This window comes from Alosa pseudoharengus, unplaced genomic scaffold (genome assembly GCF_046254945.1).
Source record: "Alosa pseudoharengus isolate Yale_2024_CS ecotype anadromous, Long Island Sound unplaced genomic scaffold, YU_APseudo_1.1 YU_APseudo_1.1_scf_4, whole genome shotgun sequence".
NCBI lineage: Eukaryota > Metazoa > Chordata > Actinopteri > Clupeiformes > Clupeidae > Alosa > Alosa pseudoharengus.
The window spans coordinates 19,664,233-19,690,667 of record NW_027468774.1 but is presented as its reverse complement, the minus strand read 5'-3'; the positions used below and the strand labels follow the sequence as shown (position 1 = coordinate 19,690,667).

Below are 26,435 nucleotides of genomic sequence, written 5' to 3'. Positions count from 1 at the left end.
TTTTTACTTTTCACTGAATGGAGCTGGGGGGGCCAGCAGGGTGGCCAAGCTTTGACCAGTGGTGGCCGTGGCCCCCCCTGGCCACCACGTAGCTCCGCCCCTGCATTGCACTGATGTTTCTTCATTTCTTGTTCTCTTCACATAGGCCTATCAGGCAGCTTATCCAAATGTAGTGAAAAAGGATACCCGTTCAAAAGCTACAGCTATGACGATTAGCTATGACCAGGGGCGCCACCAAGGGGTGGCCGCGGCCACCACAACATAAACTCTGGCCACCCCTGGCCATGTGGCCGAGGGACGCAAATTCAAACCCATTATTCTCTGTTGAATTTCTAAAAAAAAAGCTGTTTCGGGCTGGGTTCCTCGAGACAATTTTGAAAATTCCAGAGGCCAACTATTCACACACATTTTCACGTGGGATATTACGATATAAGATAGTCTAAAAAACTGTCATTATGTTAGGTGTCATGATTTCAGCCAGAACTTGTGCCCACTGACCACCCTGCTGGCCATTTTGTGTATTGCTCCTGATTTCTGGTGTGTTTTGTATGACCAAAGATTGTTAAGGCGGAGCAAGATACTTCGTTGTAGTTCATGTCTATGGGCGCGAAATGGGGATCGAATCCTGTCCGCCTAAAGAGGTGTGTCGATGACGTATTGATGAGTGAATTAATGAATTGATGATTCCTAACTCTATAGAACCAAGACCTTAGCATATGTGGTAAAATTCTGAGCTATGCCCATAGACTTCAATGGAGCAGTCGCTGCCTCTGCTCTGCATAAAGGGGGATTTTGACCCCCCCCTCGTGCGATCTGGGTTCCCGGAAGTGGCTCCTGATGAAATATCTTATTTGGTCTTTGCTTCCTGTATCTGCTTGTTCCCTCCATTTTCTGTTCTCACCTGATCCCTTTTGTCTTTGTCAATTCATTAATTGTTTGCTCACCTGTTTTCACTGATTATCTGCTCTGTCATTGGTTATCTACTTAATTGTTCTGTGTATTTGGGTTCTGTGTTGGCTTTGTTGGATCGTGATTTCTGTTTCTTCTAGACTAAGTGATTATGTATTTGTCTGAGTAAAATCTTGATTGATTCAAGTCTTGCTTCACTGGTCGTGCATTTGGGTCCTCCTTCCTGAAATCCTGACAGTTAGGTGCGTGGTTAGGTGCTGTGTAGTGATTTTGGGTGGTTTCATTCAAGCTGATTGGACTGCAAGTAGCGTCTTTTTACGCACAGTGTGATTTAGTCTAGGCTACAAGTTCTAAATGAATAATCTGCTAAAATACTGAATTTCCATTCGAGGAATAAAGGAGGTAGTCTATTATATAGCCTACAATAATAATGATCAAAATCTCAATTTTCTGTCCTGTGCACGCAGCCAAGGTCATTCCCATTCTCCACGCAGTGCCAAGATGCACCCACATATTTTGGCCTGTGAATTACTGACATATTATAAATTCATTGCATTTTACAAGAGCCCTAACATCGAAACCATCAAAAACATTGAAACAATCTTGTGCTTCACCGCATACATAAACAGCAATAGATCTAGCATACTTCAAGGATGGTCATAGATAGAGGAGGCCAGCAGCTAATGAACTCTTGTTGACATCCTCAGCTTCGTGAATAATTAATTAGGCCCACAAGCAGCCCACCAGGTTCTGAAACGACGTCATACTGCTAGAAGAATTTCTATTGGATCGGCAATAAAAAATCACGAGGGCAAACAACAGATGAAAGTTAAATCAAGTGATGTGTCAATCACCCCCATAGACCTCTGCTACCACCTCAGGGATGCTGACGTCGTCGAGAGAAGAGGCTGGAGGAGAATTAAATGCAGAGAGGACCAGCTTCTCGATGGTGCTGAGAAGAACCAGAGTGGGCTGCTCAAATCGACAGGCCAACTCAGCATTGATGAGGTCAATCATTTTGAAGCTGTCGCATCGGAAATACTCCTCTGCTGTCTCCCACTGATGAGATTGACCACCGTCATCATACCGCACAGGTGCTCTCCGTGGGCTGCACCATGTCTGGCGCAGCTTGCTGTACCTGCTGAAACAGCTGTGCAAATTGCCTGTGAGCTGCGGAAGCTGCGGAGATGGATTTTCAGCATTTGGACAGAGACTGAGACTGCCTCTGATGTAAGGTCTTTAGACTGCAGCACTCGTGCCACTTCTTCTGCAGAGGAGAACAGCCGCAAGGAAATCTGCAGGCCGAAAAACAGATCGAATTTGGTCATCTGAGCACAGAGGCCTGGTGCTTTTCGTGCTGCCACTGTGTCCGAGCTGCCATTTGAAAAAGCCACCTCCTCCAGAGTGTCATACACCAGTGTTTCCCAAAGACTGGGTCGCGACCCACAGGTGGGTCGCAGGAAATTTTATTTGGGTCGCCAGCACAATTTACGTTGTCTAATAAATTAAATATTGGTGGTTGCATGCAGGTTGCATGTTAGATCTGAAGTTAAAATGGGTCGCGATGGTCTGTCATTTTTAAAAAGTGGGTCCCCAGAAAAAAAGTTTGGGAAACACTGTCATACACTACCTCGTAATTAAGGAGCAGTGCCTTGATGGCAGCCGTGCGTGCTGTCCAGCGCGTCGGACACAGCTGTTTGAGGCCAGGCGATGTGCATTCAAAAGAGGCACGAATGCGCTCGAAGATATCCAGGCGTTTTGGCGAGGATGTTATTATTTCATGGACATCGTGAACCATGTTTAGGGCATTGCGGGCAATGGGTCTTTACCTACCTCCTGGAGAATGATTTAGATTGTGGCTCACACAGTGGAGAGAGAGCGCGGGGGTTGAGCTAAGCATTCAATAATGAACATTGAATATTATATTATAATACATTAGCCTTTAAAAAAATGTGCAGTGAGCAGAATTTAGGAATGGCTGACATTTTTTACAGATCAAAATGATAAGCCTTGTTACGACCCCCTTCAGGTCCTGGCCTGTCAGTGCACGGGCAGGGTTGGGCCTGGTTAAGCTAATTACATTATTAGGTGTAAAGGGTTCTCTCTCGGTAGGCACTTTTTCCTCCTTTCTTGCAGACACTTTGACAGTCCTTTACACTGGCACGTTAGTCTTTCTCTCCTCTTTATTTCTATTTTTCCCCTTTGCCTTTCACTTATTCATATAGCCCTACTACCATTTACATTCACGCATACATGCATTCTTCAACACTCATTTCCCTAGACACTATAGTTTGTTAATGTTGCGATCAATATTAATAAATGGTTAAATTTAAAACTGTTGTTGTCTCTCTTTATGTTGCGGTCTGTTTTTAGTTGCGGTCAATTTTTAGTTAAAGGGACACCAGGCAAGCCTGATGCTTTTTCTCTACGAAACTCCCCCTCGCTCGGTCTGAAGCTCTTTTCCTTTTCTTTGCGTCTTTCGTCAAGGGTTTTCGCTGCTTCTTCGCCGGCTCTGCCATTATACACACGTTTGCAACAATCTCTAGCGTTTCGTTAGCCTGCCTCTGTGCTGTAAACTGATCCTGCTTCGGTCGGCGGGTAGGATACACCGAACTTGCAAGTGGGATATTCTTCCTACAGGCAGTAGGGGCGGGCGAGACTGAGAGCCTTCATTCGCCCCGTAATGAGTCATTTAACCATATAGCCTACCGACTTACGAAGATGATTAATTAACACGAAAACGTTGCCTGGTGTCCCTTTAAGGCTATATGTTTATTGTTAAGCCTATTGAATAACTTAATGATAGAGAAGACAAACCATTTTGGAATGATGAATCATCATATGAAATTTGCAACGATGTGACTTAAAAACAGTCTCTGGTAGCATAAGTGACATCTCGCTCTGTCTGCCAATTGTTGTCTGTAGCTGTGTGGCATTCTGAAACGTCTTTAAATTCGGGACCATTAGCATATCGCTCGTTTTAAAACCTTGCAGTCGGAATTTGTTTATTTAAAGTCTCGAGTCCAAAATAGCCTGGGCTATTCCAATTGTCAGTTTATTGCACATCATTTTTTCGTCGTTTTCGTCTGCTTACCCGTGTTTGTTGGCGTGTTGTTGCAACATCCGCGGAATCATTTCATGCAAGCAAACTGCATACAGGGAGCCTTAATTGTTGATGTCAGACATGATAATCTTCCAAGTATCTTGCATTTTTCAGTGTTGAAAAAACTCTACTCCCTCAGTCTCTGGTCCCACGCACTGTGCTGTGTAAGAGGGGTAGTAGAGCGGAGAAAGCCAATGTGTGCTGCTTTTACTGATATAGCCTATTTAACAATACATGCATTAGACATACTAATCCAAACAACTTCAAACTTGGCACTGCACGTAGTCCAGTAAGTGTTGCTCACATTTATTTCGTTTAGACTTTTTGTGGTCTTAATGCAACATTTTACAAAGCAGCTGACAGGGCCACTAAAGACTGTGAGCGAGTCAACAGCAGAAACCCTAATTAGCTAGCAGAAATGTCCTAGCCTGGTGTTTAGGGTGTGTTGTAGACAGGTGTCCTATATCTTTCATCAACAAACCATAGCATTAGCGAACATGTTGTGGCTAACTAACTAACTAAGCTCCTGTCAGTATAGTCAGAACACAATGGGATGACAGTCGAAAGAAACAATTACAGTGCTGTTATCAATTTGATCGGTATAACCACGTTTCACAACTACACCAACAATCAAACTAGCCTCCATTACTCAACTTATGGAAACATTATTTTACCTATGGATATAACATCAAGCTGGTGAAAGATTAGTAGCCTACCTGCAGTAAAAACCAAGCAAATCACAAATGACTGATTATGGGCTAGGTTGATGTGGGCCCTTGAGACGAACATACCATAAAAAAATCTTCATCAGGTACAGTAGTTATTGAGGAAAAATTGAATTTTTTTGGTTTCGGGCGGCCCAGCGCAGGCTGACTTTTTTTTCCGTAAAAGTCTAGTGGGGCTACATGCCAACCAACTTTCATGTGCCCTGGTGTTTCGGTGTCCCGGGTATCGGGTATCGAACAAAAATTCAGGAAGTAGATGAGGGGGAAAAAAACAACAAAAAAATTTGACAATCCCTATATGACCGCTTTGATACAGTAGCTATGCTAGCGGCAGTCATAATAATTTAATTTCAGAAAGTCAGACCTCAGCACCTTTTTTAATATAAGATTGTAGGTCACATACCAATTTAAAATCATAACATAAAAACTGCAATGGTACTGTTTTTAAAATCATGTGTTAAAGCATGTTTACACATAAGTGTGTGTGTGTGTAAACATGCTTTAATGAAATAAACTTCAAAAGCTTTTGAATTTGATCTTACAGTTCTTTCATCAACCTATGTTTTACATTAACTTACAAAATAGATACTTTAGCTTAGTACTCAGATTGAGGAGAGGATTGCTGCTTGCTCTGTTAAGGTATTTCTGTCCCTCCCAAACTGATTTGAAATGGTAGCAGCCAGAATTTCAAAATGAAAACAATTGTAACGTTCCTGATTGTGCTCCCCCAAAATTTTGGCTTGCACAACGTCCCTGGGTGAGGAGAGGTCATTTTGCCATACTCCAGCTATCCGGTATCCGGTATGTGTGTGTGTGTTTGTGTACTGACTCATCAGCTGTCCGGTGTGTGTGTGTGTGTGTGTACTGACTCATCAGCTGTGTGTGTGTGTGTGGTTGGGTCATCTTATGTCTAGACACACATTCTATGGTAACTGAGAGGTGAGAGACACCTTTAAAAAACAAAAACCCCAAATAAACATCAAACGAATAAACAGACAAACAACACTATTCACATGTACCCGCATCATGAGGAACTGTTCCATCCAGAAAAGAGAACGAAACAAAACAAAAGGCTACTCTCCTTGTTTGTCTACGGAATGACAACGACTCGTCAGTAGTGCCCGCATGAGTTCAGAGTTCAAATGTGTCCAGAGAGACCTTTCAGTGTCCTACACACACCCTCTGCCTCCTGGCACACTAGCGGAGGGGAGTATGTGTGTGTGTGTGTGTGTGTGTGTGTGTGTGTCTTCGAATACCTCCAGGTAGTAAGGTGAGTGAGTTGGGGAAGGGGCATTCCTCCATCCGGTACCCCAGGGGAGGTATGAGTGTGTGTGAGTGTGTGTGTGTGAGTGTGTGTCAGTCCTCGAAGACCTCCAGGAAGAGCGGGGGGAAGTGCTCGTTGGGGCACTCAACCTTCATGTGCAGGAAGTGGCTGGCGTGGCAGGCACCGATCATGCGCAGGTCTGTCAACTTCATCAGCAGCTTGGGCCAGAAGTGTGGAACCTTGTGCTTGCGGTAGTTGATGTAGTGCTCAAAGGCCTGCAGGAAGCCCTCCTGACAGTGCTCGATACGGTCCACACTGGTCAGGCCTGGACGATCTGGAGGGGGTGAAAGAGAGGGAAGGATGGAGAGAGAGGGAAGGATGGAGAGAGAGCGAGGGATGGAGAAAGACGGAAGGAGGAAGGGGCATGAAGAGAGAGAAACAACAAAAGATTCCTCAGAAACTTTGAAACCTAAAAGACGGGGGTCTGGTAGTCTGACTTTCGCCAGACCAAGCTCAATCTTTTAAGACTGAACATTGGTCTGGGGAGTCCGCTATGTATTTTCTACTGCACAAGAGGCGTGATCAACGGGCATAGTTCAAATGACTGTACGCAATTGGATAGTCATTCACCAATCTGACCAACAAACCGGGTGACGTTTGCAGAGCAACGCGAAAACTCCAGGCTCTCCCGCTATCACCATCGCTTCAAACCTGCCAATAGCGCGCCAGGTGGATAAGCCAGTTTGTGATTGGCCCCCGCAAAAATTTACGGAACCTTAACACACACACTACTACACACCCTTAACACACACACTACTACACATCCTCAACCCACACACACACACTGCACATCCTTAACACACACACTACTACATACCCTTAACACACACACACACACTGCACATCCTTAACACACACGCTTCTACACACCCTGAACACACACACTGCACATCCTTAACACACACACTACTACACACCCTGAACACACACACTGCACATTCTTAACACACACACTACTACACACCCTTAACACACACACACTATTACACACCCTTAACACACACACACACACACACACACACTGCACATCCTTAACACACACACTAACACATCCTTAACATACACACACACACACAGACACACACTAATACATACCCTTAACACACACACTACTACACACTCTTAACACACACACACACTAATACACACCCTTAACACACACACACTGCAAATCCTTAACACACACACTACTACACACCCTTAACACACACACACACACACTGCACATCCTTAAAGCTGCAGTTGGCAAGATTTTTTTTATCATATTCACTGAAACCGACACTATGCTCCGACAGAACAACATAAATCAGCCGGTTTTAGAAAAAAACCCGCACTTCTACCTCCACCTAGAGCCTGTTATTTGTTTTGCAAAAATCCACAGCTCCCGGTTCTTCTGGTCCAATCAGAGCAGGGCTGTGTGAGATTTGACTGTCAATCACAGTCTGGTGCATTCTGGTGTGCACTGACGAGCACAAACTCGATGAGAGGGTGCTCGGTGGTAGTAGGGGAGGGGCATGAGAGTTGTAAACATTCAAAATTTTAGCTAAGTCCCCTCAATCTGTCAGACTTGCCAACTGCAGCTTTAACACACACACTACTACACATCCTTAACACACACACACACTACTACACACCCTTAACACACACTACTACACATCCTTAACACACACACCAGTGGCGGCCGGTGGTTAAAAAAATAACGGAGGAAGAAATGTCCACTTGATTGGTGTTAGTGGCAAATGTAAGTTTGTGATGGTGTTGGTGGCATATGTGAACGAGTATGTAGGCCACCTACCCAGACACATTTATAGCAGCAGAATGTACTATGTAGCATTTTAACTGGCAATGTTGTGCAATAAATGCTGTTCTGACATTCTTAGGGGGGGGGTCTGACCTAAGGAGCTAGGCTGGCATGCAGTAGCCAGAAAAGTTGTGGGTTCAATTCTTGGCTTCCACATTGTGCATTTCCTCCAGGGACTTTGTAATATAATTTAAATTAACAAGTCACTTTGGATAATAGTGCTAAATTAATAAATGTATATGTAAATAAATGTACATTTAGGTCTGGGAAGTCAGGGAAGATATGTAGGTCTAGTTATGAAACACTGTTGGAGGTCTTGAGGTCTGGAGGTTTTGCTCAATGTAATACATTTGCAAAAAAGTCTATAATACTAAAAGTAGACACTTGTTTTAAAAAACCATGTAACTATTGACCATTAAAAATAGCCCTTAAAAGTAATTATTTGTAACATGCTAATGTTTTTAAAGCCAAATTGCTATTATTTAAAGACAGGTTGTAATAGCTAATAGCTAATTTATACTTGAAAGGCAAATGTTATTGAAGACGTCATTAAAGGAATGCATCATGGTCTGAAACATTCATTAACAATGTAACCATCCAAAGATACAGTTAGAACGGTGAAAACAAGAGCATATTAACAACAAGAACATCATTTAACAATTGTTTAGTTGAGGCATAACTTGGATGATTATAACAACGCATAACTATCCGAAAATGTTTTTATCACCAAATCCCTGAACTGTCCACGTTTGTGACAGACCAGTGCTAACGTTACCAGTTAGTCACGAGTAGGCTATTTGTCATACTAGCCTACGTAGCATTCAGTAGCCTACACTAGCCTTACCATCCTTCATTTTTGGATCTGGTCTTCCTGCTTTGATCCTAACTTTTGCACTGTATTTGAATGTATAAAAGATGGACTTTGTCCTCTGATTCCATTGTACTGTTTATTTCAGGAGCAAAAAAACAAGCTTTCCGTTCAACACAAGATTCTTAGTTGTATGACTGCCGATAACGTTCTTGCTTGCAGAGCAGCTGCTCATTAGTTCACCGTTGCCGCTAAAAACAGCACCCCCTATCGCAATTTAAAGTTACTGTACGGAGGAGCTACCTCCCTTGGCCATTGAAAACGACGTGATTCACGAGCCGCTGGGGTCCGAGGCGTTTATAATGGACTTCAATGAGGCATTTTGACCTAGGGGAACGATTTTGTTCATTTAAAGTGTTCAAATAGTAATATATTAACAGTAATTTATCAGAATAGTAATTCACTTTATATATTTTTTATTTTTCTCTGAAATTTTAGGGAGGGTGTTCCTCCCTTTCCTCAATGAAGGAGCCTCCTCTGACACACACACACTACTACACACCCTTAATACACACACACACTACTACACACCCTTAACACACACTACTACACACCCTTAACACACACACACTACTACACATCCTTAACACACCACACACTACTATACATCCTTAACACACACACACACACACACACACTACTACACATCCTTAACACACACACACACTACTTCACATCTTAAACACACACTACTACACGCCCTTAACACACATACACTACTACACACCCACACACACACACACACACACAAACACACACACACACACACAATACTATACATCCTTAACACACGCACACACACTACTACATATCCATAACACACAATTGACCCCAGGGTCTTTTGTCTGCATTAAAACACATCAAATAAGCATAGTATGCTTAATAAGTATTTTTCGTTGATCAACCACTACAGAGCTTGCCCTGGTATAGCCTACGCTTTAGCCCCAAATCGCAAACAGTATAGCTAAGATGCAATTCATGAAAATTGGGGACTTCTGGATACGTTTTTGGCAGGGTGTTAGGTATAGGCCTAAGGTTTTCAAAAATCCATGGATACAATTTGGGGTGGCTCCCCTAGTGGCAGTTATCCATAATATCCAAAATGGCCCCCGCCGAAAAGAGAAAAGGTTATATCTCAGCTTCCTTTAGTCTTAAATTGTTGTATAATGTATTTTCTCTACTTTGTTTGATACAAGGAATCCAATTTTGATATGTTCTTCTTATTTTAAGTCCATTTCCATACTATCATGTAGTATATCTAGTGCATTGTGCGCCTGGTGTTATATCACAAAACGTTTGTGCAGCAATACGCTTTTAAGAAAGGCTGATCTCTAATAATAGCAACGAGGAAAGACATTTCACGTCCAATTGATTATTATATGTTCACGTAGCGTTTCAAACAAACTGCAGATAACGTTGCAATTATGGATGTATGGGCATTTGCGTAAAAAAGGTTGAGAACCACTAATCTACATGCGAAATTCCCTGAGTATTAGTGCAAATTCCCTCTTGTTAAGACATTAAGAATGAAATTGTACAAAATGGTAAATCGCCTCATTAAACCTCTCCCCGTGTCAGTATATCTATGAAAATAATAGTTTGGGGGGGTACTGAAAAAATGTAATAAAATTGAATGTTATCCAATATTGCATGTAAATGCAGTATTACCATCACATACCAACAATTCAGGATATAATCTAATGAAATACGATTTTCAAACCCTCACCCCCATTGGGCTGTACCATTTCTCTGGTACATTCAAACTGTATTGTCTGATACGAATGGGTTAACAAGCGGTGGCCATACTGGCCATACATTTGTCTAATATTTCACTGCCTTTGTAACATAGTGATAGCCAACCTTAGAAAAACATTGAGTAGCAAGATCGCTATGGTTTAACCGTAGGTCTCCCTTCCACTCAGCGGCTACAACCATCGCTGCTGCTTAGCTTAAAAATCAGGCCTACAATCACACGCCATAGGAGGAGTTCGGGGGGGCTCTCACTTGGCCGCAAGCCCCGGCTAGCAAAGGCTATTGGTCGCTGTAACCCATCCTTCTCCTGTGACAGAACTGCCCCCAATCCTGCATGGCATGCATCCGTCTCTAAGATAAATGGACGACTGAAATCGCCAAACCTAGGACTGGTGCTTGAACAAGCCATTCTTTTAAGGCTCTGAATCCAGAAAAAGTTCTGAAGGCAAACCTGAACGTGACTACATTAAATGTTAACTATCCAATATTCAGATGTCTGTAATTGAAATGTATGCAAATTAGTGCATAATTAATGAGATATTGTTAAATTACATGCATAAACATATATTTTCAGAAAACTTGTAATGCAAAAAAATATTGTCTCTATATAAATAATCAACTAGTAAAGTTTCATAAGAATATCAAGGAGTTACATTTTTTACTCTATTCACCCGTTCTATGTTGCCTATGGAGGCCAGTTTTAGGCCGCAAATGCTAATTAGCAGGTTTAAAACTAAAAAATCAGCTAAGTAAATATGATATTCAGAATCAGAATCCAAAAATTAGGCAGAATACTCTCTTTACCAGTGTTTTCTCACATTTGACCCCCAAGTGATAGTAGTCCCAGTCTTAATTATGCATTATATAAATTATGATGTCATCTAAGTATGAAAATGGATCGTGAAAATTTGAAGACAGAAGAAAATCTTGTTCCTTAGACTCTATACTAGCAAAATATGCAAAAAAAATAAATTTTTACAAGAAAATCCAGCGGAATTACACAAGACACCGTACTAACAACGGAAGTGTACACTCTAAACCCAGATTTAGTTGTAATAAATATGTTAGGTGGTCACTACTAATGTTTGTGTGTTTTGTGAAAACTCTATGTCATAACTAAAAGAAATTAGTTGATTGTACTATTTAAGTGAAATATACAGTGCACTGATCATGTTAAGCAGAGACAACGATAAATGTTATGTTTTTGCAAGGCAGAGGAGTGGTCTAATAAAAATTCTGCCCATCAACCGTTCCTCCTGCTTCTCAGTCCACACAGAGACATGAATGACTCCATGCATCGTGCTGCTGTGACAAATAGGCTAGCAGCTACTACATCAAATGGTGGGTTAACTTTCTGATGAACTTGTTGAAAAATTAAAATTCTGATGAAATAACCGAAAATTATCTTCAGTTTGACCAATAGTTAGCTAAATGTTTGTTTACCTGGGAAAACTAAGGTAACATTAGCTTCGTTGTTAGCATGCTAGTAGTCTTTCGGACAGTTAGCTCATGGTAGCTACCTTCCAATGGGTGTGTATGGCAGATTATAACAATATCACATATTTTTTCGTGTAAATATACCTGTCTTGGTGCTACTTAGTTTAATTCAGACTTTATCATTGAAATTGGTGTTTCTGTCTGTAGACAGTCTTAGCTAACCATAGCAGCACATGTTGGTTAGCTTTTGGCTAATGTTAGCCGATGTCCATTCACTTATGTGTTGCATTCATAGGTGATATAGCAAACTTTTATTTCAACTGAGTAAATGAACATGAACTAAAAATTTGTTTTCTTGTGTTCTTTTTTATAGGTTCTTCGTCTTTTTTTTAATAGGTTCTTCATCTACAGTGGATGTGGAATATGTGGAGTGGAGTTTATGTGGATGTGGAGTTTAAATGTTGTTTGTTCATGATTTATCAATAATAAAAGGCATTCCTATACATTGTGATGAATTTCTCTTCAATTTTTAATAAAACAGTTAAATTAATACAGTAGCCTAATCTTAAAATAAAAAAACAATAGGCCTTTCTACAGAACTTAGTTCATATTTTAATGAGTTTTTTAACATGCATTTTAACCTAGTTATTTTATACAACTGCAACTTCTTAAACAATAAGTTAAGTGAACTAAAGATTTTTAGTAAAGACTACTAATGTAAGCTTATTTTGTCTACAGCATCAACATAAGGTTGTTAGTTGACACAACTAAACCTGTTTAGTTTTATGTTTTGTAAAAACTAGAATGGTTTAAGGCAATCGGTTTCCACACAATTTTCTAGTAATGACAACTAGTTCGGGTTTAGAGTGTAGGCTAATCCCCCCTAAGCATGTCATTAGATCATTTCCAGGGACTAATCCCTACTTTGCAGGGTCAGAATAATGGAGAAACACACACAAACATACACACACACACACACACACACACACACACACACACTAGAGATGCGCGGATTAGCTATTATTTCAACCGTAACTGCATAGCAAAACTTATCATCCATCCGCACCATAGTTTTTTGACCAATTTTCAAAACCGCAGCCGCCCGCCATCCGCTGGTTGTTTTAATATGGGTGATGCGGCGCTGCTGACGTGAGGCTAGAAAGCTCTTGCCTGTTCTAGAAAGACTGATCCAATGCAGCAAATATATTAAAAGGCTAAAGTCCTACATTGGCTATGTTGTAGCCTATCCCCAGAATATCAGCAGCAAACTCGGTCTCTGTCTCGCAAAAAAGTCTCCAAATAAAACGCACATCGGCCTGTAGCCTACAATTTTATCATTGTAATAAAAAATGCAATTTGGCACATAATTTCAACATGCTGCTATTTAGCCTACTAATTAATGCCTATTGTAGCCTGCTTTATTTTTTGCAAAAAGAAAGAAATCCTTAATAAAATAACAAGTCATTCACATTATAGGCTACTTTACGCACTGTCATGTCAGGGTGACACTATGACAATTCATTAATTTTGACTCCATGGGAGCGCGTCTTTTTCAGTTTGGGAACGTGCGCACATCCAAATTAAGGTGCAGGAGCCCAAAGAGCAAGATCCAGTAACAAAGAAGGTCCGCACACTTGCTCTCGGTTTATTTTCTTTTATTTGACTTAAATCCCCATACACATTTTCTTTTTCAGACAGACAGCGCAATTAATTTTATACCAGCAGGACGATCGGACAAACTATGGCGCCTCGATATTAGACACGTCGACTCTATTCATTCCGAAAGTCCACCGCACAACATTGCAACGTGCATGTTCACATTTTTAGTAACAACCGCCAAACTTGCTTGCTTGCCTTACACATCTACGTTTTCCGACTATTTTTCTTACCTTTTTTTTCCGCTGTGGATGTTATTGAGCTTGTAGAAGTTTTAACTTTTACGTTCTGAACATCTCGCAATGCCATTGCCCGATGTAATTTCTGACTCATACCACTCCATAATCTGTCTCTCTTTTAAATGCCTATTCCCTGAATGGTAGGCTACAATGACTATGTGTTTTATATATAATATCGAAACAAAATAACCAAGGCAGTCTCATCTATGAGATGTTTAGGCCTCCTCCAATAGGCTACTGGCAGCTGGACTCATAGGTTGCAGATTTGCTTAGTGGCCTACCAAGGCTCTGCAACCAGACGCGACATGGGAGATGAATCATCGGTCAACTTGCACTGTAGCCTATTCTACTTTCTTATTGCACACTGGAGAGGAAGAAATGCTGGTATAGCTACGATAGGCTACTTACACTTTATGTTACCTTTAGTGTTTGAGTGTGTGTGTGCGTGCGTGAGAGGGGTTGCTCAGTGAAACATCTGAATACACCAATTCCGCAACACCATCTCTGATAGCCTAGGCCTAAACAAAGCAGCATGCAGCAACAAGTCAAATTACTGCCTGAGGAAAATTTGACTATTTCAAAGTGTGCTCGTTTTTTTTCGGATGTAGGTAACACAATTTAACAATGTATAGACTATATATTTTTTCATTTGATTGGTTCAACCGCCCGCCCGAATGTAATTAAAATATTATATTTCTTCATGTCATCCGCCCGATCCGCGGTTTAACCGCGGAGTCCGCGGCTGTAACCACGAACCGCGCATCTCTAACACACACACACACACACACACACACACACACACAGCTATCTTCCTTTGCTTCATTCATTTCACTGGCTGGACAAATGCAGACAATTTCCTTTTACTTGCCATCTTGCCTTATTTTGGTCAATATAGATTTTCATTTTGATGATGAAGTAAATAGTGAAGTTTGATACTTGGTGTATGTATTTAAACTGTCTATTACAAGTAGATTTAACATAGGCCCGAACGTTGGGAAGTCCCATTCATGTGAATGGAACGTTCTGCAGCACTCTGAAGAGCCGTGTAATAATTTATATTTAATTTATTGATTTATATATCAAATACAGTTTTCTTATTTAGTTCTGCCATGATTTGTGTCTCCCTGTGATCATCTCCCTGCGACCTACCGGAAGAGAGGAGGATAATGGCCTGCAGCAGGGCCACTTCCGAGTCGTCCAGGTTGAAGGAGGACAGGGACACGCCTAGGTCGAAGATGGCGTCAGACACCATGCCCAGGCCCCCATTCTTGAGCTGGCCGCGCGTCACAGCCATCTCGCCATTCAGCGTCAGCGTCTCGCTCTCAGGGTCGTAGCGCACCGCCGCCCGCAGAGACATGATCTCCATACAGCAGCCTTTTAGCAGGATGATCTGGTCCTCACAAGGCAGCTACGCGCACACACAAACACACACACACACACACACACACATTAACACATACACAAATTAACACGCATACGCACGCACACACACACACACACACACACACACACACACACACATACACACACACACACACACACACACATTAACACATACACAAATTAACACGCATACGCACGCACACACACACACACACACACACACACACACACACATACACACACACACACACACATTAACCACACTGAAATGAACACACACACACACACACACACACGCACACACACACACACATACACATACACACACACACACACATCTTACCTCACAGAACATAGGCAGTTTTTTGGCGAAGTCCACCACGCGTGTGATGGCGGGGGTGATTATTTTTGTAAACTGACCGAAGGCCTCTATGTCCACTTTACTTCGCTCCACGGTGTTGACGACCGGTGCTTGGCCAATGTCTTCGAGCTGTGGAAAGAGGGGGGCACGCGCTCAGTATTTGGGGGTTCAGTGGAAGCCGGCCAGCACAAGTGTGAGCAAGGTACGCTTACAGAAACGTCATAAATAAAAGAGATACCAAGAGAGAAAGAGAGAGAGATAGAGAGTTAAGAAAGAAATTAGAAATTAAAAGGAAGAAATTGGAGAAATTGCAAAAAGAAGAGAGCATTTGAGCCCTGTGTGAGGGCGTCTGCCTCTGACTACAACTGCCCCCACCCCACCCTATTGACTACAACTGCCCCCACCCCACCCCACAAGGGTTTTTCACTGAGGTGGAGGCCACAACCTCATTTAAAGGTTAACTGGTATCAGGACAATAGAGCCCATCTGATTATTCTCCACAAACCCCCCCCATGAGGGTTTTTCACTGAGGTGGAGGCCACAACCTCATTTAAAGGTTAACTGGTATCAGGACCCATAGAGGACAATAGAGCCCATCTGATTATTCTCCACAACAACCCCCCCCCCCCCCCCCCCCGCATCACACACACACATACACATTGACAATGCTCAAGGCAGCCAGCAGAAGTCTATCCAAAATAACTCAAATGAAAAACAATAGAGAATAGAAAACAATAGAGAACACAGCAGCTGAGATTGGCAAGAGTGTTTGGTTTTGGTCATCATTGGTTCTACAGGTTCTTACCTTCGAGTCTTTCATCCCCACTGCACTCTGGTCAGAAGCATAGAATAAATTACTTGTTATCTCATTCAGTAGCGTAGCTTCTTCCACCTGTTGGACAAGCAACAGGGAGCGTGACGTTTCAATGGAGAACCCAAGTCAACAGCACTAGAAAAAACTGAAATGTTTAAACTGAAGAGTCAAGAGAGAGAGAGAGAAGAGCAAGAAAGAGAGAGAGATGGACAGAAGGCATAAAGAAAGGCAGACAAAAGACAGACAAGTCAAACACACACACACAAGAGAAAGAGAGAGAGTGAGAGGAGGTGCAAAACATATGGAGACATATTGTCCATGACCTCTTCATGGGAAGCATCTCACCAGAAACTTCCTCCTTTGGTTCCAGTGGTTGCCCTGGGCGTTGGTGGCCATGTGGGCGTCTGTGACCACGCGGATCAGCTCCCACTCCTCCGGCGTGGGCTCCGGACGGTCCCACACCACCTTCAGCAGCTCCTCGCGCTTCCGCCGCTCACGGTTCTCCTTGATCAGCTCCCGCTTCGCCAGACGCTTGCTGTCATCCAGGACCACTGAGGAAGAGGAGGGTGAAGAGCAGAGGAGAGGAGAAGAGGAGAGGAGGAGGAGAGGAGAGGAAAGAGGAGAGAGAGAAGAGGAGAGGAAAGGAGAAAAGAGGAGAGGAGAGGAAAAGAGAGGAGAGGAGGGAAGAGCAGAGGAGGAGGAGAGGAAAGAGGAGAGAAGAGGAGAGGAGAAAAGAGGAGAGGAGAGGAAAATAGAAGAGAGGAGAGGAGGAAAGAGCAGGGAGGAGAGGAGCGGAGGAGTAGATAACAGAGAGAGGAGAGGAGGAGGAGGAGTAGATAACAGAGAGAGGAAAGGAGGAGGAGGAGTAGATAACAGAGAGAGGAGAGGAGGAGAGGAGGAGATAACAGAGAGAGGAGAGGAGGAGTAGATAAGAGAAAGGGGATAAGAGATAAGAGAAAGGGGAGGAGAAGAGAAAAATGAAAGACATAAAGAGAGGAAGGGGGAGGAGAGGAGTAGGAAAGAGAGAAGGGGGGAGGAAAGAAGGGAGTGAAAATAGTGAAGAGGGCAGAGGAGGTGGTAGAAGAGCAAAATGGCCGGCACCGTCAACCATAAGAACCACACACAGCACAGCCCACCAGTCTGGAGACAAGGGGGAGTGCAGGGTTTCTCTGCCGCCTAAACCAGAATCTACATCTTACGTGTCATAATCAGGCTTGTGCAAAATTCCAGAATTGAATTGAAACTGGCTCTTAAATTCCAATTCAATTCTTGAATTTCACTTGCATTTCAATTGAGGTAGCAAACAGGAAGCAGAATTGCAATTCGAATTGTGCACAACCCTGGTCATAATTCCATATGAAAAATCTTTTGCAATATCCCTGCCCCTCTTTCACCTTCCCATGAAGAGGTCAGTGAAATACACTCCCCCACCAAAAGCTGCACAAAACACCAAACCCCCTTTCCCCTATCTTCACAGAAGCCTATAGGACAGTGGCCAGAGAACACTCACAGTCCGTCGCCATGCCAACGGCGATGCACTTCTTGAAGCGGCATTCCTGGCACTGGTTGCGGGTGACTTTGTCGATGACGCATTTGCCGTCGTACTTACAGGCGTACGTTGGGTTCAGGTTCTTCTGAATGGTTCGCCTGAAGAAACCCTACAAGCAGAGACGGACTTTACCCCACTGGGAGAAGAGAAGGGGAGCTGATCCACTGACATTTATCAACTCGGTAACAGAAACACTTGAGCTCAACCTTTTTGTCCTTCTTTAGTTTTATGATCTCATAAACAGTAGACTGTTAGTTGTTACGATATTGTTTATGCTTACCGGAATCCATTAAAATGTCTCTTTTGAGTGTATGGAATACATATGAGAGGTTGTGGGGGGACAGGTGTGTGTGTGTGTGTGTGTGTGTGTGGGTGTGTGTGACCTTACCTTGCAGCCTTCACAGGTGATGCAGCGGTAGTGATAGCCTGAGGCTTTGTCCCCACATACAACACACAGCTCGTCCTTGTCCAGGTAACTTGGTATGTACCCTGAAAGAACAGAGAGTCCAGAAAATGTTAAGTCTCCTCTCCTCTCTAAGAGATGACACCAAACAGCTTAAAATGATGTGTCTGGAAATCACAACAAAACAATTTTGTTGAATGTGTAAGTTATAGATAATAAATGGCATTTAAAAATGACTATGGAAGAGTTCACAGCAATCACAACAAACACTGTTCATGAATTTGAAGGATTATTTATATCTTTAGAGAATGAGCAAACACACAAGAACCTAATGATCAGTGCCCTTCTAGACTCAGATGAGGACGTGTGAAGAAGTTCTTTAGCTCTACGAAAGAAAATGGCGGAGCTGGGCGGTGCAAGTGGTTTTAAGAGTCATTACGCAAGATCCCGGTCAGATTAGCACGACTGGAGGAGGTCTGAACCAGGCCAGACTCCGGAGGTGGAGATCAATACCAGATCCACAAACACACACACACACACACACACAAACCTGGAGCTGCATGCCTTCTGGCCCTTCTGTTGACAATCAATACACATATCAGGCAACTAATGATTATTTTGGTAGTCAACTAATCTGCTGATTATTCTTTTGTTTAGTTGATTAGTCGATTAGTAAACGATTATTTCTGTCATGCCCACCACCCCTGCTTCTTATGGGCTTGACTCTTATTCTGGGCTGCAGTGCAGGAGATAGTCATTGACTTCAGGAAGAAAGGTAGCAATCACGTTCCTCTCTGCATCACTGATTCACCTGTGGAAATGGTCAGCAGTTTTCGGTTCATGTGCATACAGATCACCGACTCCCTCTCATGGTCCCTACACTCCACCTGTATCCTCAAGAAGTCACAGCAGAGACTGTTCTTTCTGCGGAGGCTAAAGAGCTTTGGAGTTCAATATCCTGGTGAACTTTTAATGCTGCACTATTGAGAGCGTCCTGACTGAGCGTCAAAGTGTTGTCAAGGACTGTCAGGACTGCATTCAAAATCATTGGGGCGGACCTCCCTCAGCTTCAAATGATCTACTCCACACGCTGTCAGAGGAGGGCTGAGTCCATCATCAAGGAGGCCAGCCATCCAGCTTACTCCCTCTTCTCTCTGCTTCCCTGGCAAGCGCTTCCGGAGCATTACCACCCACACCACACGATTCAGAAACATTTTTTTCCCACAAGCTGTCAGAATCCTAAATGTAAACTTACATGTCCATGAGATTTTATTTATGCTTTGCATGCAAGTATAGTGGTTGTGTGTGTGTGCATGTGCGTGTGTGTGTTATGGCTGTATAATGTGTGCATGTATGGATAGTTTGGCTAGTGTGGTACTTTACAGTCCTTCTTCAACTCCCTTTATTTAAGGTCCCACCTACACCCTCCCTGTGCTTATTTACCCCTCCTTGCACTAATGCAACTGTGGCACAAGAATTTCGTTATACTGCAAAGTATATGTGACAATAAAACTTGAAACTTGAAAATTGTTTACTTCTCCTGCTCAAGTCTGCCCCCCATGAATGTCACCATGGTGTCCAGTCTCTGCCTCAACATAAGTTTCCATAGTAGATTAAAATAATCAGATGAACCAGATGACCACACACACACCAACACCTACAGACCCCAGATTAGTGTATAGGCCTACTCTGCATCAGCTTAGTTATATTTCAGAACATATGGCACAAGTATGCAGGGTGCGATTTGTGTGAAAACCAGAGGGGGGGATGATTTTGAATAAGTTTGTAACCCCCCCCAAAAAAAAAAAAAAAAAAAAAAAATGAACGAACGATTCATAGCCTAGTAATGTCATGGCTAATAATACCCTATATTATTTTTGCCACCTTTGTAACATTTTAGTTTTAGTTTACCGTGGTGTATGACTTTAAACAGCGAGTGTGCTTGGTATGATGATCAGCTCCTCTAATGCAGGGTAGGACTACGTTTTGACAAGCATACAGATTCACCTTGTTCTTGCCCCATCTAAAAATGACTTCTCTACTTTTGCTGCCTCCATCCTTTCTGTATTTGTTGTGTAAAAAAACGTTGTATATGATGGCACTGAAGTCTTAAGTTAGTGAATTGTCTAACAGTGTTAGTTGGTAACCAAATAGCCTACACATTGCGCTACACGCTGCGTAGGCTACGTGCATTCTCTCTCCTGCTGATTTGCGTTCAGTAGCCAAGTGCGTAATATTGCAAAAGTTGAAAAAATAAATGTGTTTATTGTAGCCTACAGAAAATAAATAGCCTATCATACTGTCAGTTAATTGCCTACAGTGCAGTGAAGAGTTTGGAGAGTAAAGTTATAGGGCAACTTGAAGTTTTATGAAAATAATTTACGAACCATAACATAAAGACCATGAAGCTTTTATTTCTTGCAGCTGTTAAAACACCCGCTAGATAGTTTAAATACCCACCAACATTCGTTTTTGCAGTACAGATTATTTCTAAAAGTTATTTGTCTACTACTGGCTGATTTATCAAACGAGTGCTTTCTCGTTCGTCCTCCGCAAACTACAGGTGTTTCGGTAGAGAGACATTGAATAAGCGATGCCAAGCAATTTCTGTAACACTTTTTGTGACATTCAGCAAATATCTCCTCATTTAATGTAGGTTCCTTCGGACAATAGGCCTACGTTCTACTTTACGTGCAGTTGTCTTCCATCTCAGTTGCATCAGTTATCTAATTTTGAAGGTTCTAAAACATTACTAAGCTTCACTGAATCCTTCTCGTTTTCTTTCATTTGTCCAGCTAACTTTTCCATTGAACATAGCCATTTATGATGGATTACACACTCGACATTCTGAAATGTCCTGCACGATCAAGGCCAAATTAAGTTATCACGCAGCCACTGTGTCAGCAGCATCAGTGCTGACGGTGACGGTGCGTTTCTGATGTCAGATTATTATGTAGGCTAGCCTACTAGACTGTTCTCACGTTGCAGCGCTTTACTATAAAGTGGCATTAATCAATATGAGGGGCAGAGGGGGATAAATGTTGTCCCCCCCCGACGATAAAAAATAATTTAGCAGAGGTAGGGATAGGAAAACCAGAGGTGAGGAAATCCTCACCACCCCCCCCTACAAATCGCACCCTGCAAGTATGACAAGCTGACTGTAATGCTAATGCATTGTAATGAAACAAATAAGCAAACTGTGGAGGATTGAGGCTACTGCAGCCTTTGAGGCTACTGTGGAGGATTAAGGCTACTGCGATCCATCTACTGCTCTCTGCAAGCCCTCTCTCAGCCCCAGCTGAGTTAATATCCAATTTATATTCCACAATTTGATTTAAATATGACACATTTCTCAATGACAATTTCCTTAAACTAATATTAAGTGATTCATATTTCTCCTTTGCAGCAGGTGTAACTACCACAATAAATATAACAGACCCAGTCAGCTCTATTGGACCTGTAGTCTACTAAATGTCAAAGTAATTCAAATAGGAAAATAATGCTGAATATGAAAACTGCAATTCTGTAAGACACAGTTAATTCATTTATTTCAGATGTTGCGATCTTAATAAATGTTAGATTTACCTTCAACAGTTTACCTTTGTACTTTTAAATATCCTCTAATGCCCCTGAAATGGCCCCTTATTAACCTATCGAGGAGTACGGTCACAAAGATTAGAATGTTTGCGAACCGAGTTCAGCACTAGCCTATATGATGCAACAATTACCCTCAGAGATTTCCCCCACAGACTGAAAAAGAACACTGACTATATCGTTTGCGTAGAATTTTAGAAGGAAACAGGAAGATAATTCACTCCTCAGGTTAACCATTCCGTCATTTTAAAAATTAGACTGATTATGACGCAAAACATAAATGGTTATGGTTATGGGATTTGGCAGAAGATTTATCTAAAGCGACATATACAAATACAAAACAATAAAAATATATAGGCTACTATAACACACTAAATGCATATTCTCTTGCGTGTTTCCTGGGTGTTAGCCTACTTTTATTGGATCACTTGGAGCCTTTTACCTTGCACACGTCATGACAAAAGTCCTTGCTTTGTGCATAATGCCAGACACAAACATATAGAAATTAGGCACAACCATATGTAGAAAAATCATAATTTAGTATAAATAAAGTTTTTGTTTCTTTTGTGAACGTCCCCAAATCTCTTTTTTAATATTAATCTCTTAATGGTTCCGTAAATGGTATTGCTAATTCTTTCCGATGGGGCATTAATTGATGTTGCAGACTTTCTCACGTTTTGAAAGTCTGGAACTTCGAAAGCTGGAAATTTTGCGAGGTTGAAATGCCTTAGGCGAGGCGTAGAGAAACTTTCCGACGAAGCCAAGTGACAAATGTTTATTTATTTATTCATTCATTTATTTCGGGTGGGGGATTTCGCGCAATATATAGCGGCACAACTGTAGCCTAACCTACAGACCACGTAAAATAAGCTTGGCGAGGGACACTTGCAACACACGCGCGCTGTCTCTCTCTCCCAACTGGAGGACGTCCTCCTCACAACTGCACACTCGGCCACTGCGACATTAGGCCTATGCGTTGGCTACGTAACTCGCAATGTCACGGCAATGTAGGCTACACAGCGCAGCCTGGACTAGCTGCCACTCGTAACATCAACACACACGGGCTCTCTCTCTCCGTCCCTTGAAAGTCGTAACATTTGTACCTAATTTGATTGGTTGATCATCTTTTTATTTACTCGTTGCTTTAGTAGGCTAATAAGGATTCCAACTAGGGCTGGGTGCCACTTAGAGACGAAGTCAAAGTCAAGTCAAAGTCAAAGTCTGCTTTATTGTCAATTTCTTCACATGTCAAGACATAGGCTACAAAGAGATCGAAATTACGTTTCCCACTATCCCACGGTGGAGACGAGACATATTTTACCAAGGGAGTGTAATACTGTGTTTCACCACATTCACTAGCACATAATTTATGGGGCGCCATTTCACTCATTGCAAAATACTAAATGAAAACGGGAGATGACAGCACATCAAGAATGAACAGAACCGTAAAACCATTAAACAAAATGTTTTATAGGCCTAACTAACAACGATTGTCGGACGAGATAGTGGAAGCATGGCTTCCTTTGGGTTTCGGGAGAAAACGCCGCTGGCCTTAACACTGTGTATTTCTTATTTTTCCTCAATATTTAATCATTATTTTTTGATGTAAGAATGCTCTGTTACACATCCGCTATTTGTATTAGATTGAATAATGCAAAATTAGTGTCGTAATTCCGTGTGAATAAACCGATTATTATCTGAGTGTAGCCATTTGACTGGGTGCTAACAGGTGCAGTAGCCTACTTTGTAGAATGCCAGAACTCTTTCCTTGGCATTATACTGCTTGGTTTATTTCATGTTTTGTAGCCTATATTGTAACCTATTATACGATCAAAGTCAAGTGCATCGCTACTATTGTAGTCTGTTTTATTTCACACTGTATTGAACAGAGAATGTACTGAACAATATAGGCTACATTATGTAGCTTACAGTATGTATTTTGTTTATTTTTATCACGTTTTGGAAGTCTGGAAAGGGGATGCCAGAGCTTTCCTTTCGTCTGCATGTCCATTGATTGCCATGTTGTCTTTCAGAATAGGAATAAATGCTGACAAATCAATTATTCGCCTCCTCTGCATCACTTCTAGCCATAGAAAGACTATTTATTTATAAATCATGTAACTGACTGGTTAAAGTCGGTTACACATAGTCAGACCCAGAAAAAGCGCTCAACCAGATACAACCTAAGTAAAACATATAGAACTAGAAAACTAGAAAGTCAGACAGACCTACACTGAAAACACTTCACACAATGAGAAACACTAAACCCAGAAGAATGTCCAATACAGTCAGACATTTTTTAACACCACCACACTCAGGCAGGCTAAGACCCAACACCAGTGGCCCTCTGCAGCCCCCAGCCTCCCCCCGTACCTCTCTTGTAGGCGTTCTGTATCCACTGCATCTGTGAGTAGTCTGCCCGACCGTCACCATTGTAGTAGTCTGGCTGGTGGTAGTGGCTGAGCGGCACCTCCATGCTGCAGTACTCGCTCTTGAACATGGGGCCAGGCCCGAGGGGGTAGGGGCAGCTGGGGCCCGGCCCGGGGGGGTAGGGGCAGCTGTATGCTGGCCCTGGGGGCCACTGCTGCTCCATGCAGGGGGGGTGGTGGTGCAAACGCTGGGGCTCGCAGTGCCCAAAGCTGGTGCCCTCGCCCCCGTGCATGCAGTACTCGCCACCCCCTCCGCCACCACCCCTGCCGCCCTGCACCGGGAATCCTCCCGCCACTCCGTGAGGCATCTCGTACATGTCGGGCATGCAGTAGTTCATGATGTATATATAAAAAAACTTTTTTTTAAAAAGATGGAAAAACGAACACTACAAAAGAGTGGTTTAACCGTGAAGAATGTCAAAAGGTTCGTAGAATTGTTGTCCCGTTTAAGTTTAGCCTAAAATGCCCAAAAGGAGCTATTACCTGGCCGACCTTTCACAAAAGTCAGCAGGAAGGAGCCATTTTGCAGTGCTGAGCCTAAGGTGCGGCTGCTGAAAGACACCGAAGGGACGTGCCGGGAAAGATGGCGCCGGCTGCAGCGGGCCGTATTTATGCTGAGGGCAGCACCTGCCCACCTGCCCGGCTGCTGCCGAATGAGATGGCAGATCTGCGATGATGCCGACGGCTAATCTGAGGCTCCACAAATCCCAGCAAAGGAGCAAGAGAGAAGAGAAGATGTCTCCGATCCCCCCGCTTCCCCACATCCCTGCTCTAAGCCTGCCGGCAAACTCCCCACAAAAACATGGAGAACGCCACCAATATGGTGTACACACACACACACACATCAGACAAGCTGCCACATATCTAGGGTCAGAAATGGGTCAATGGACCAAAACTCAACACTCATGCCTCCAGTCCAACCAGAGGGAAACTAAGAGACGATATTGCATCACAGCAACAAGTTGTGGATTTGTGGTGTCCCCTTGTTTGACCCACTAGCCTACTGCAGTTATTATTGACACCTGTTGGACATCTAGTTGAGAAAAGTCTGGCATGCAGCAGGACAAATCCTGACAATCCTTCTGCCGGTATTAAACTTTACAGGCACTGGACACCCGGGTCTAGGGTAGTAAGTATTGATTTCCAATACGAGGCCCTGCGCCAAACGCAGGGGCTCTTAATCTGGCATCATCCGTATAGACACCAGGAGACAATCCTGATCACTGCGGAATCTGGAGAGACTCTGGAGGATGGAGCTCATCTCATGAGGACTGGACCCAAGGTCTCGGAGTGTCAAAATGGCCACGTCTCAGGTCAGATGATAACCAGGGCAGAAATGGAGATGGGTAAAACACGAACATCAGGCAAAGTGACCCTTTAATTGTAGCAGCACGGACACATATGGAGTTAAGATAGGGTGCGTTAGAAGGAAAGATCAATTCAGATAGTCCTAATTCAGATGCTATGTAAGGACTCCATCACATAGAGATCTCAGAAGGGTGCTAGGAGAAGAACACTACACACACACACACACACACACACACACACACACACACACACAGACACACACACACACACACACACACACACACACACACACACACACACACACCATGACCTGCTGATACCAATATGTATTACTATTATGTATTATCATGTATTATCACGAATGAAAAAAGAGACTCAAGCATAATCGAAAGTTTGCAGTCTCAAGCATACTGATATCCTACAACCCAAATTCCGAAAAAGTTAGGACGCTTTGTAAAATGTCAATAAAAAAAAGAATGCTATGATTTACAAATCATGTCAACCCTTTATTTAATTGAAAGTTTGAAGACAACATATTAACTGTTGAAGGAGAGAAATTGTATTATTTTTTGGAAAAAATATGTTCATTTTGAATTTAATGCCAACAACACGTCTCAAAAAAGTTGGGACAGGGGCATTTTTACCACTGTGTACTTCACCTCTTCATTTAACAAAATTTTGTAAATGTTTAGGAACTGAGGAGTTTTGAGAATGAAACGTGGTCCCATTTCTGCCCAATATAGGATTTCAGCTGCTCAACAGTCTGGGGATGTTTTTCAT

General features: G+C 42.6%; 1 protein-coding gene across 1 annotated transcript; it reads right to left on the bottom strand.

Annotated features, from left to right (window-relative positions):
• Positions 1 to 5,300: 5,300 nt before the first annotated feature.
• Positions 5,301 to 24,685, bottom strand: LOC143103032 (thyroid hormone receptor beta-like). The gene is made up of 8 exons (XM_076266820.1): positions 24,292 to 24,685; positions 18,310 to 18,410; positions 17,883 to 18,030; positions 16,718 to 16,923; positions 16,364 to 16,450; positions 15,541 to 15,687; positions 14,964 to 15,222; positions 5,301 to 6,335 (listed from the first exon to the last, which is right to left on the bottom strand). Exons 1-8 carry the CDS (start codon positions 24,683 to 24,685, stop codon positions 6,094 to 6,096), a joined length of 1,584 nt encoding a protein of 527 aa, XP_076122935.1. The 3' UTR covers positions 5,301 to 6,093.
• Positions 24,686 to 26,435: the final 1,750 nt, after the last annotated feature.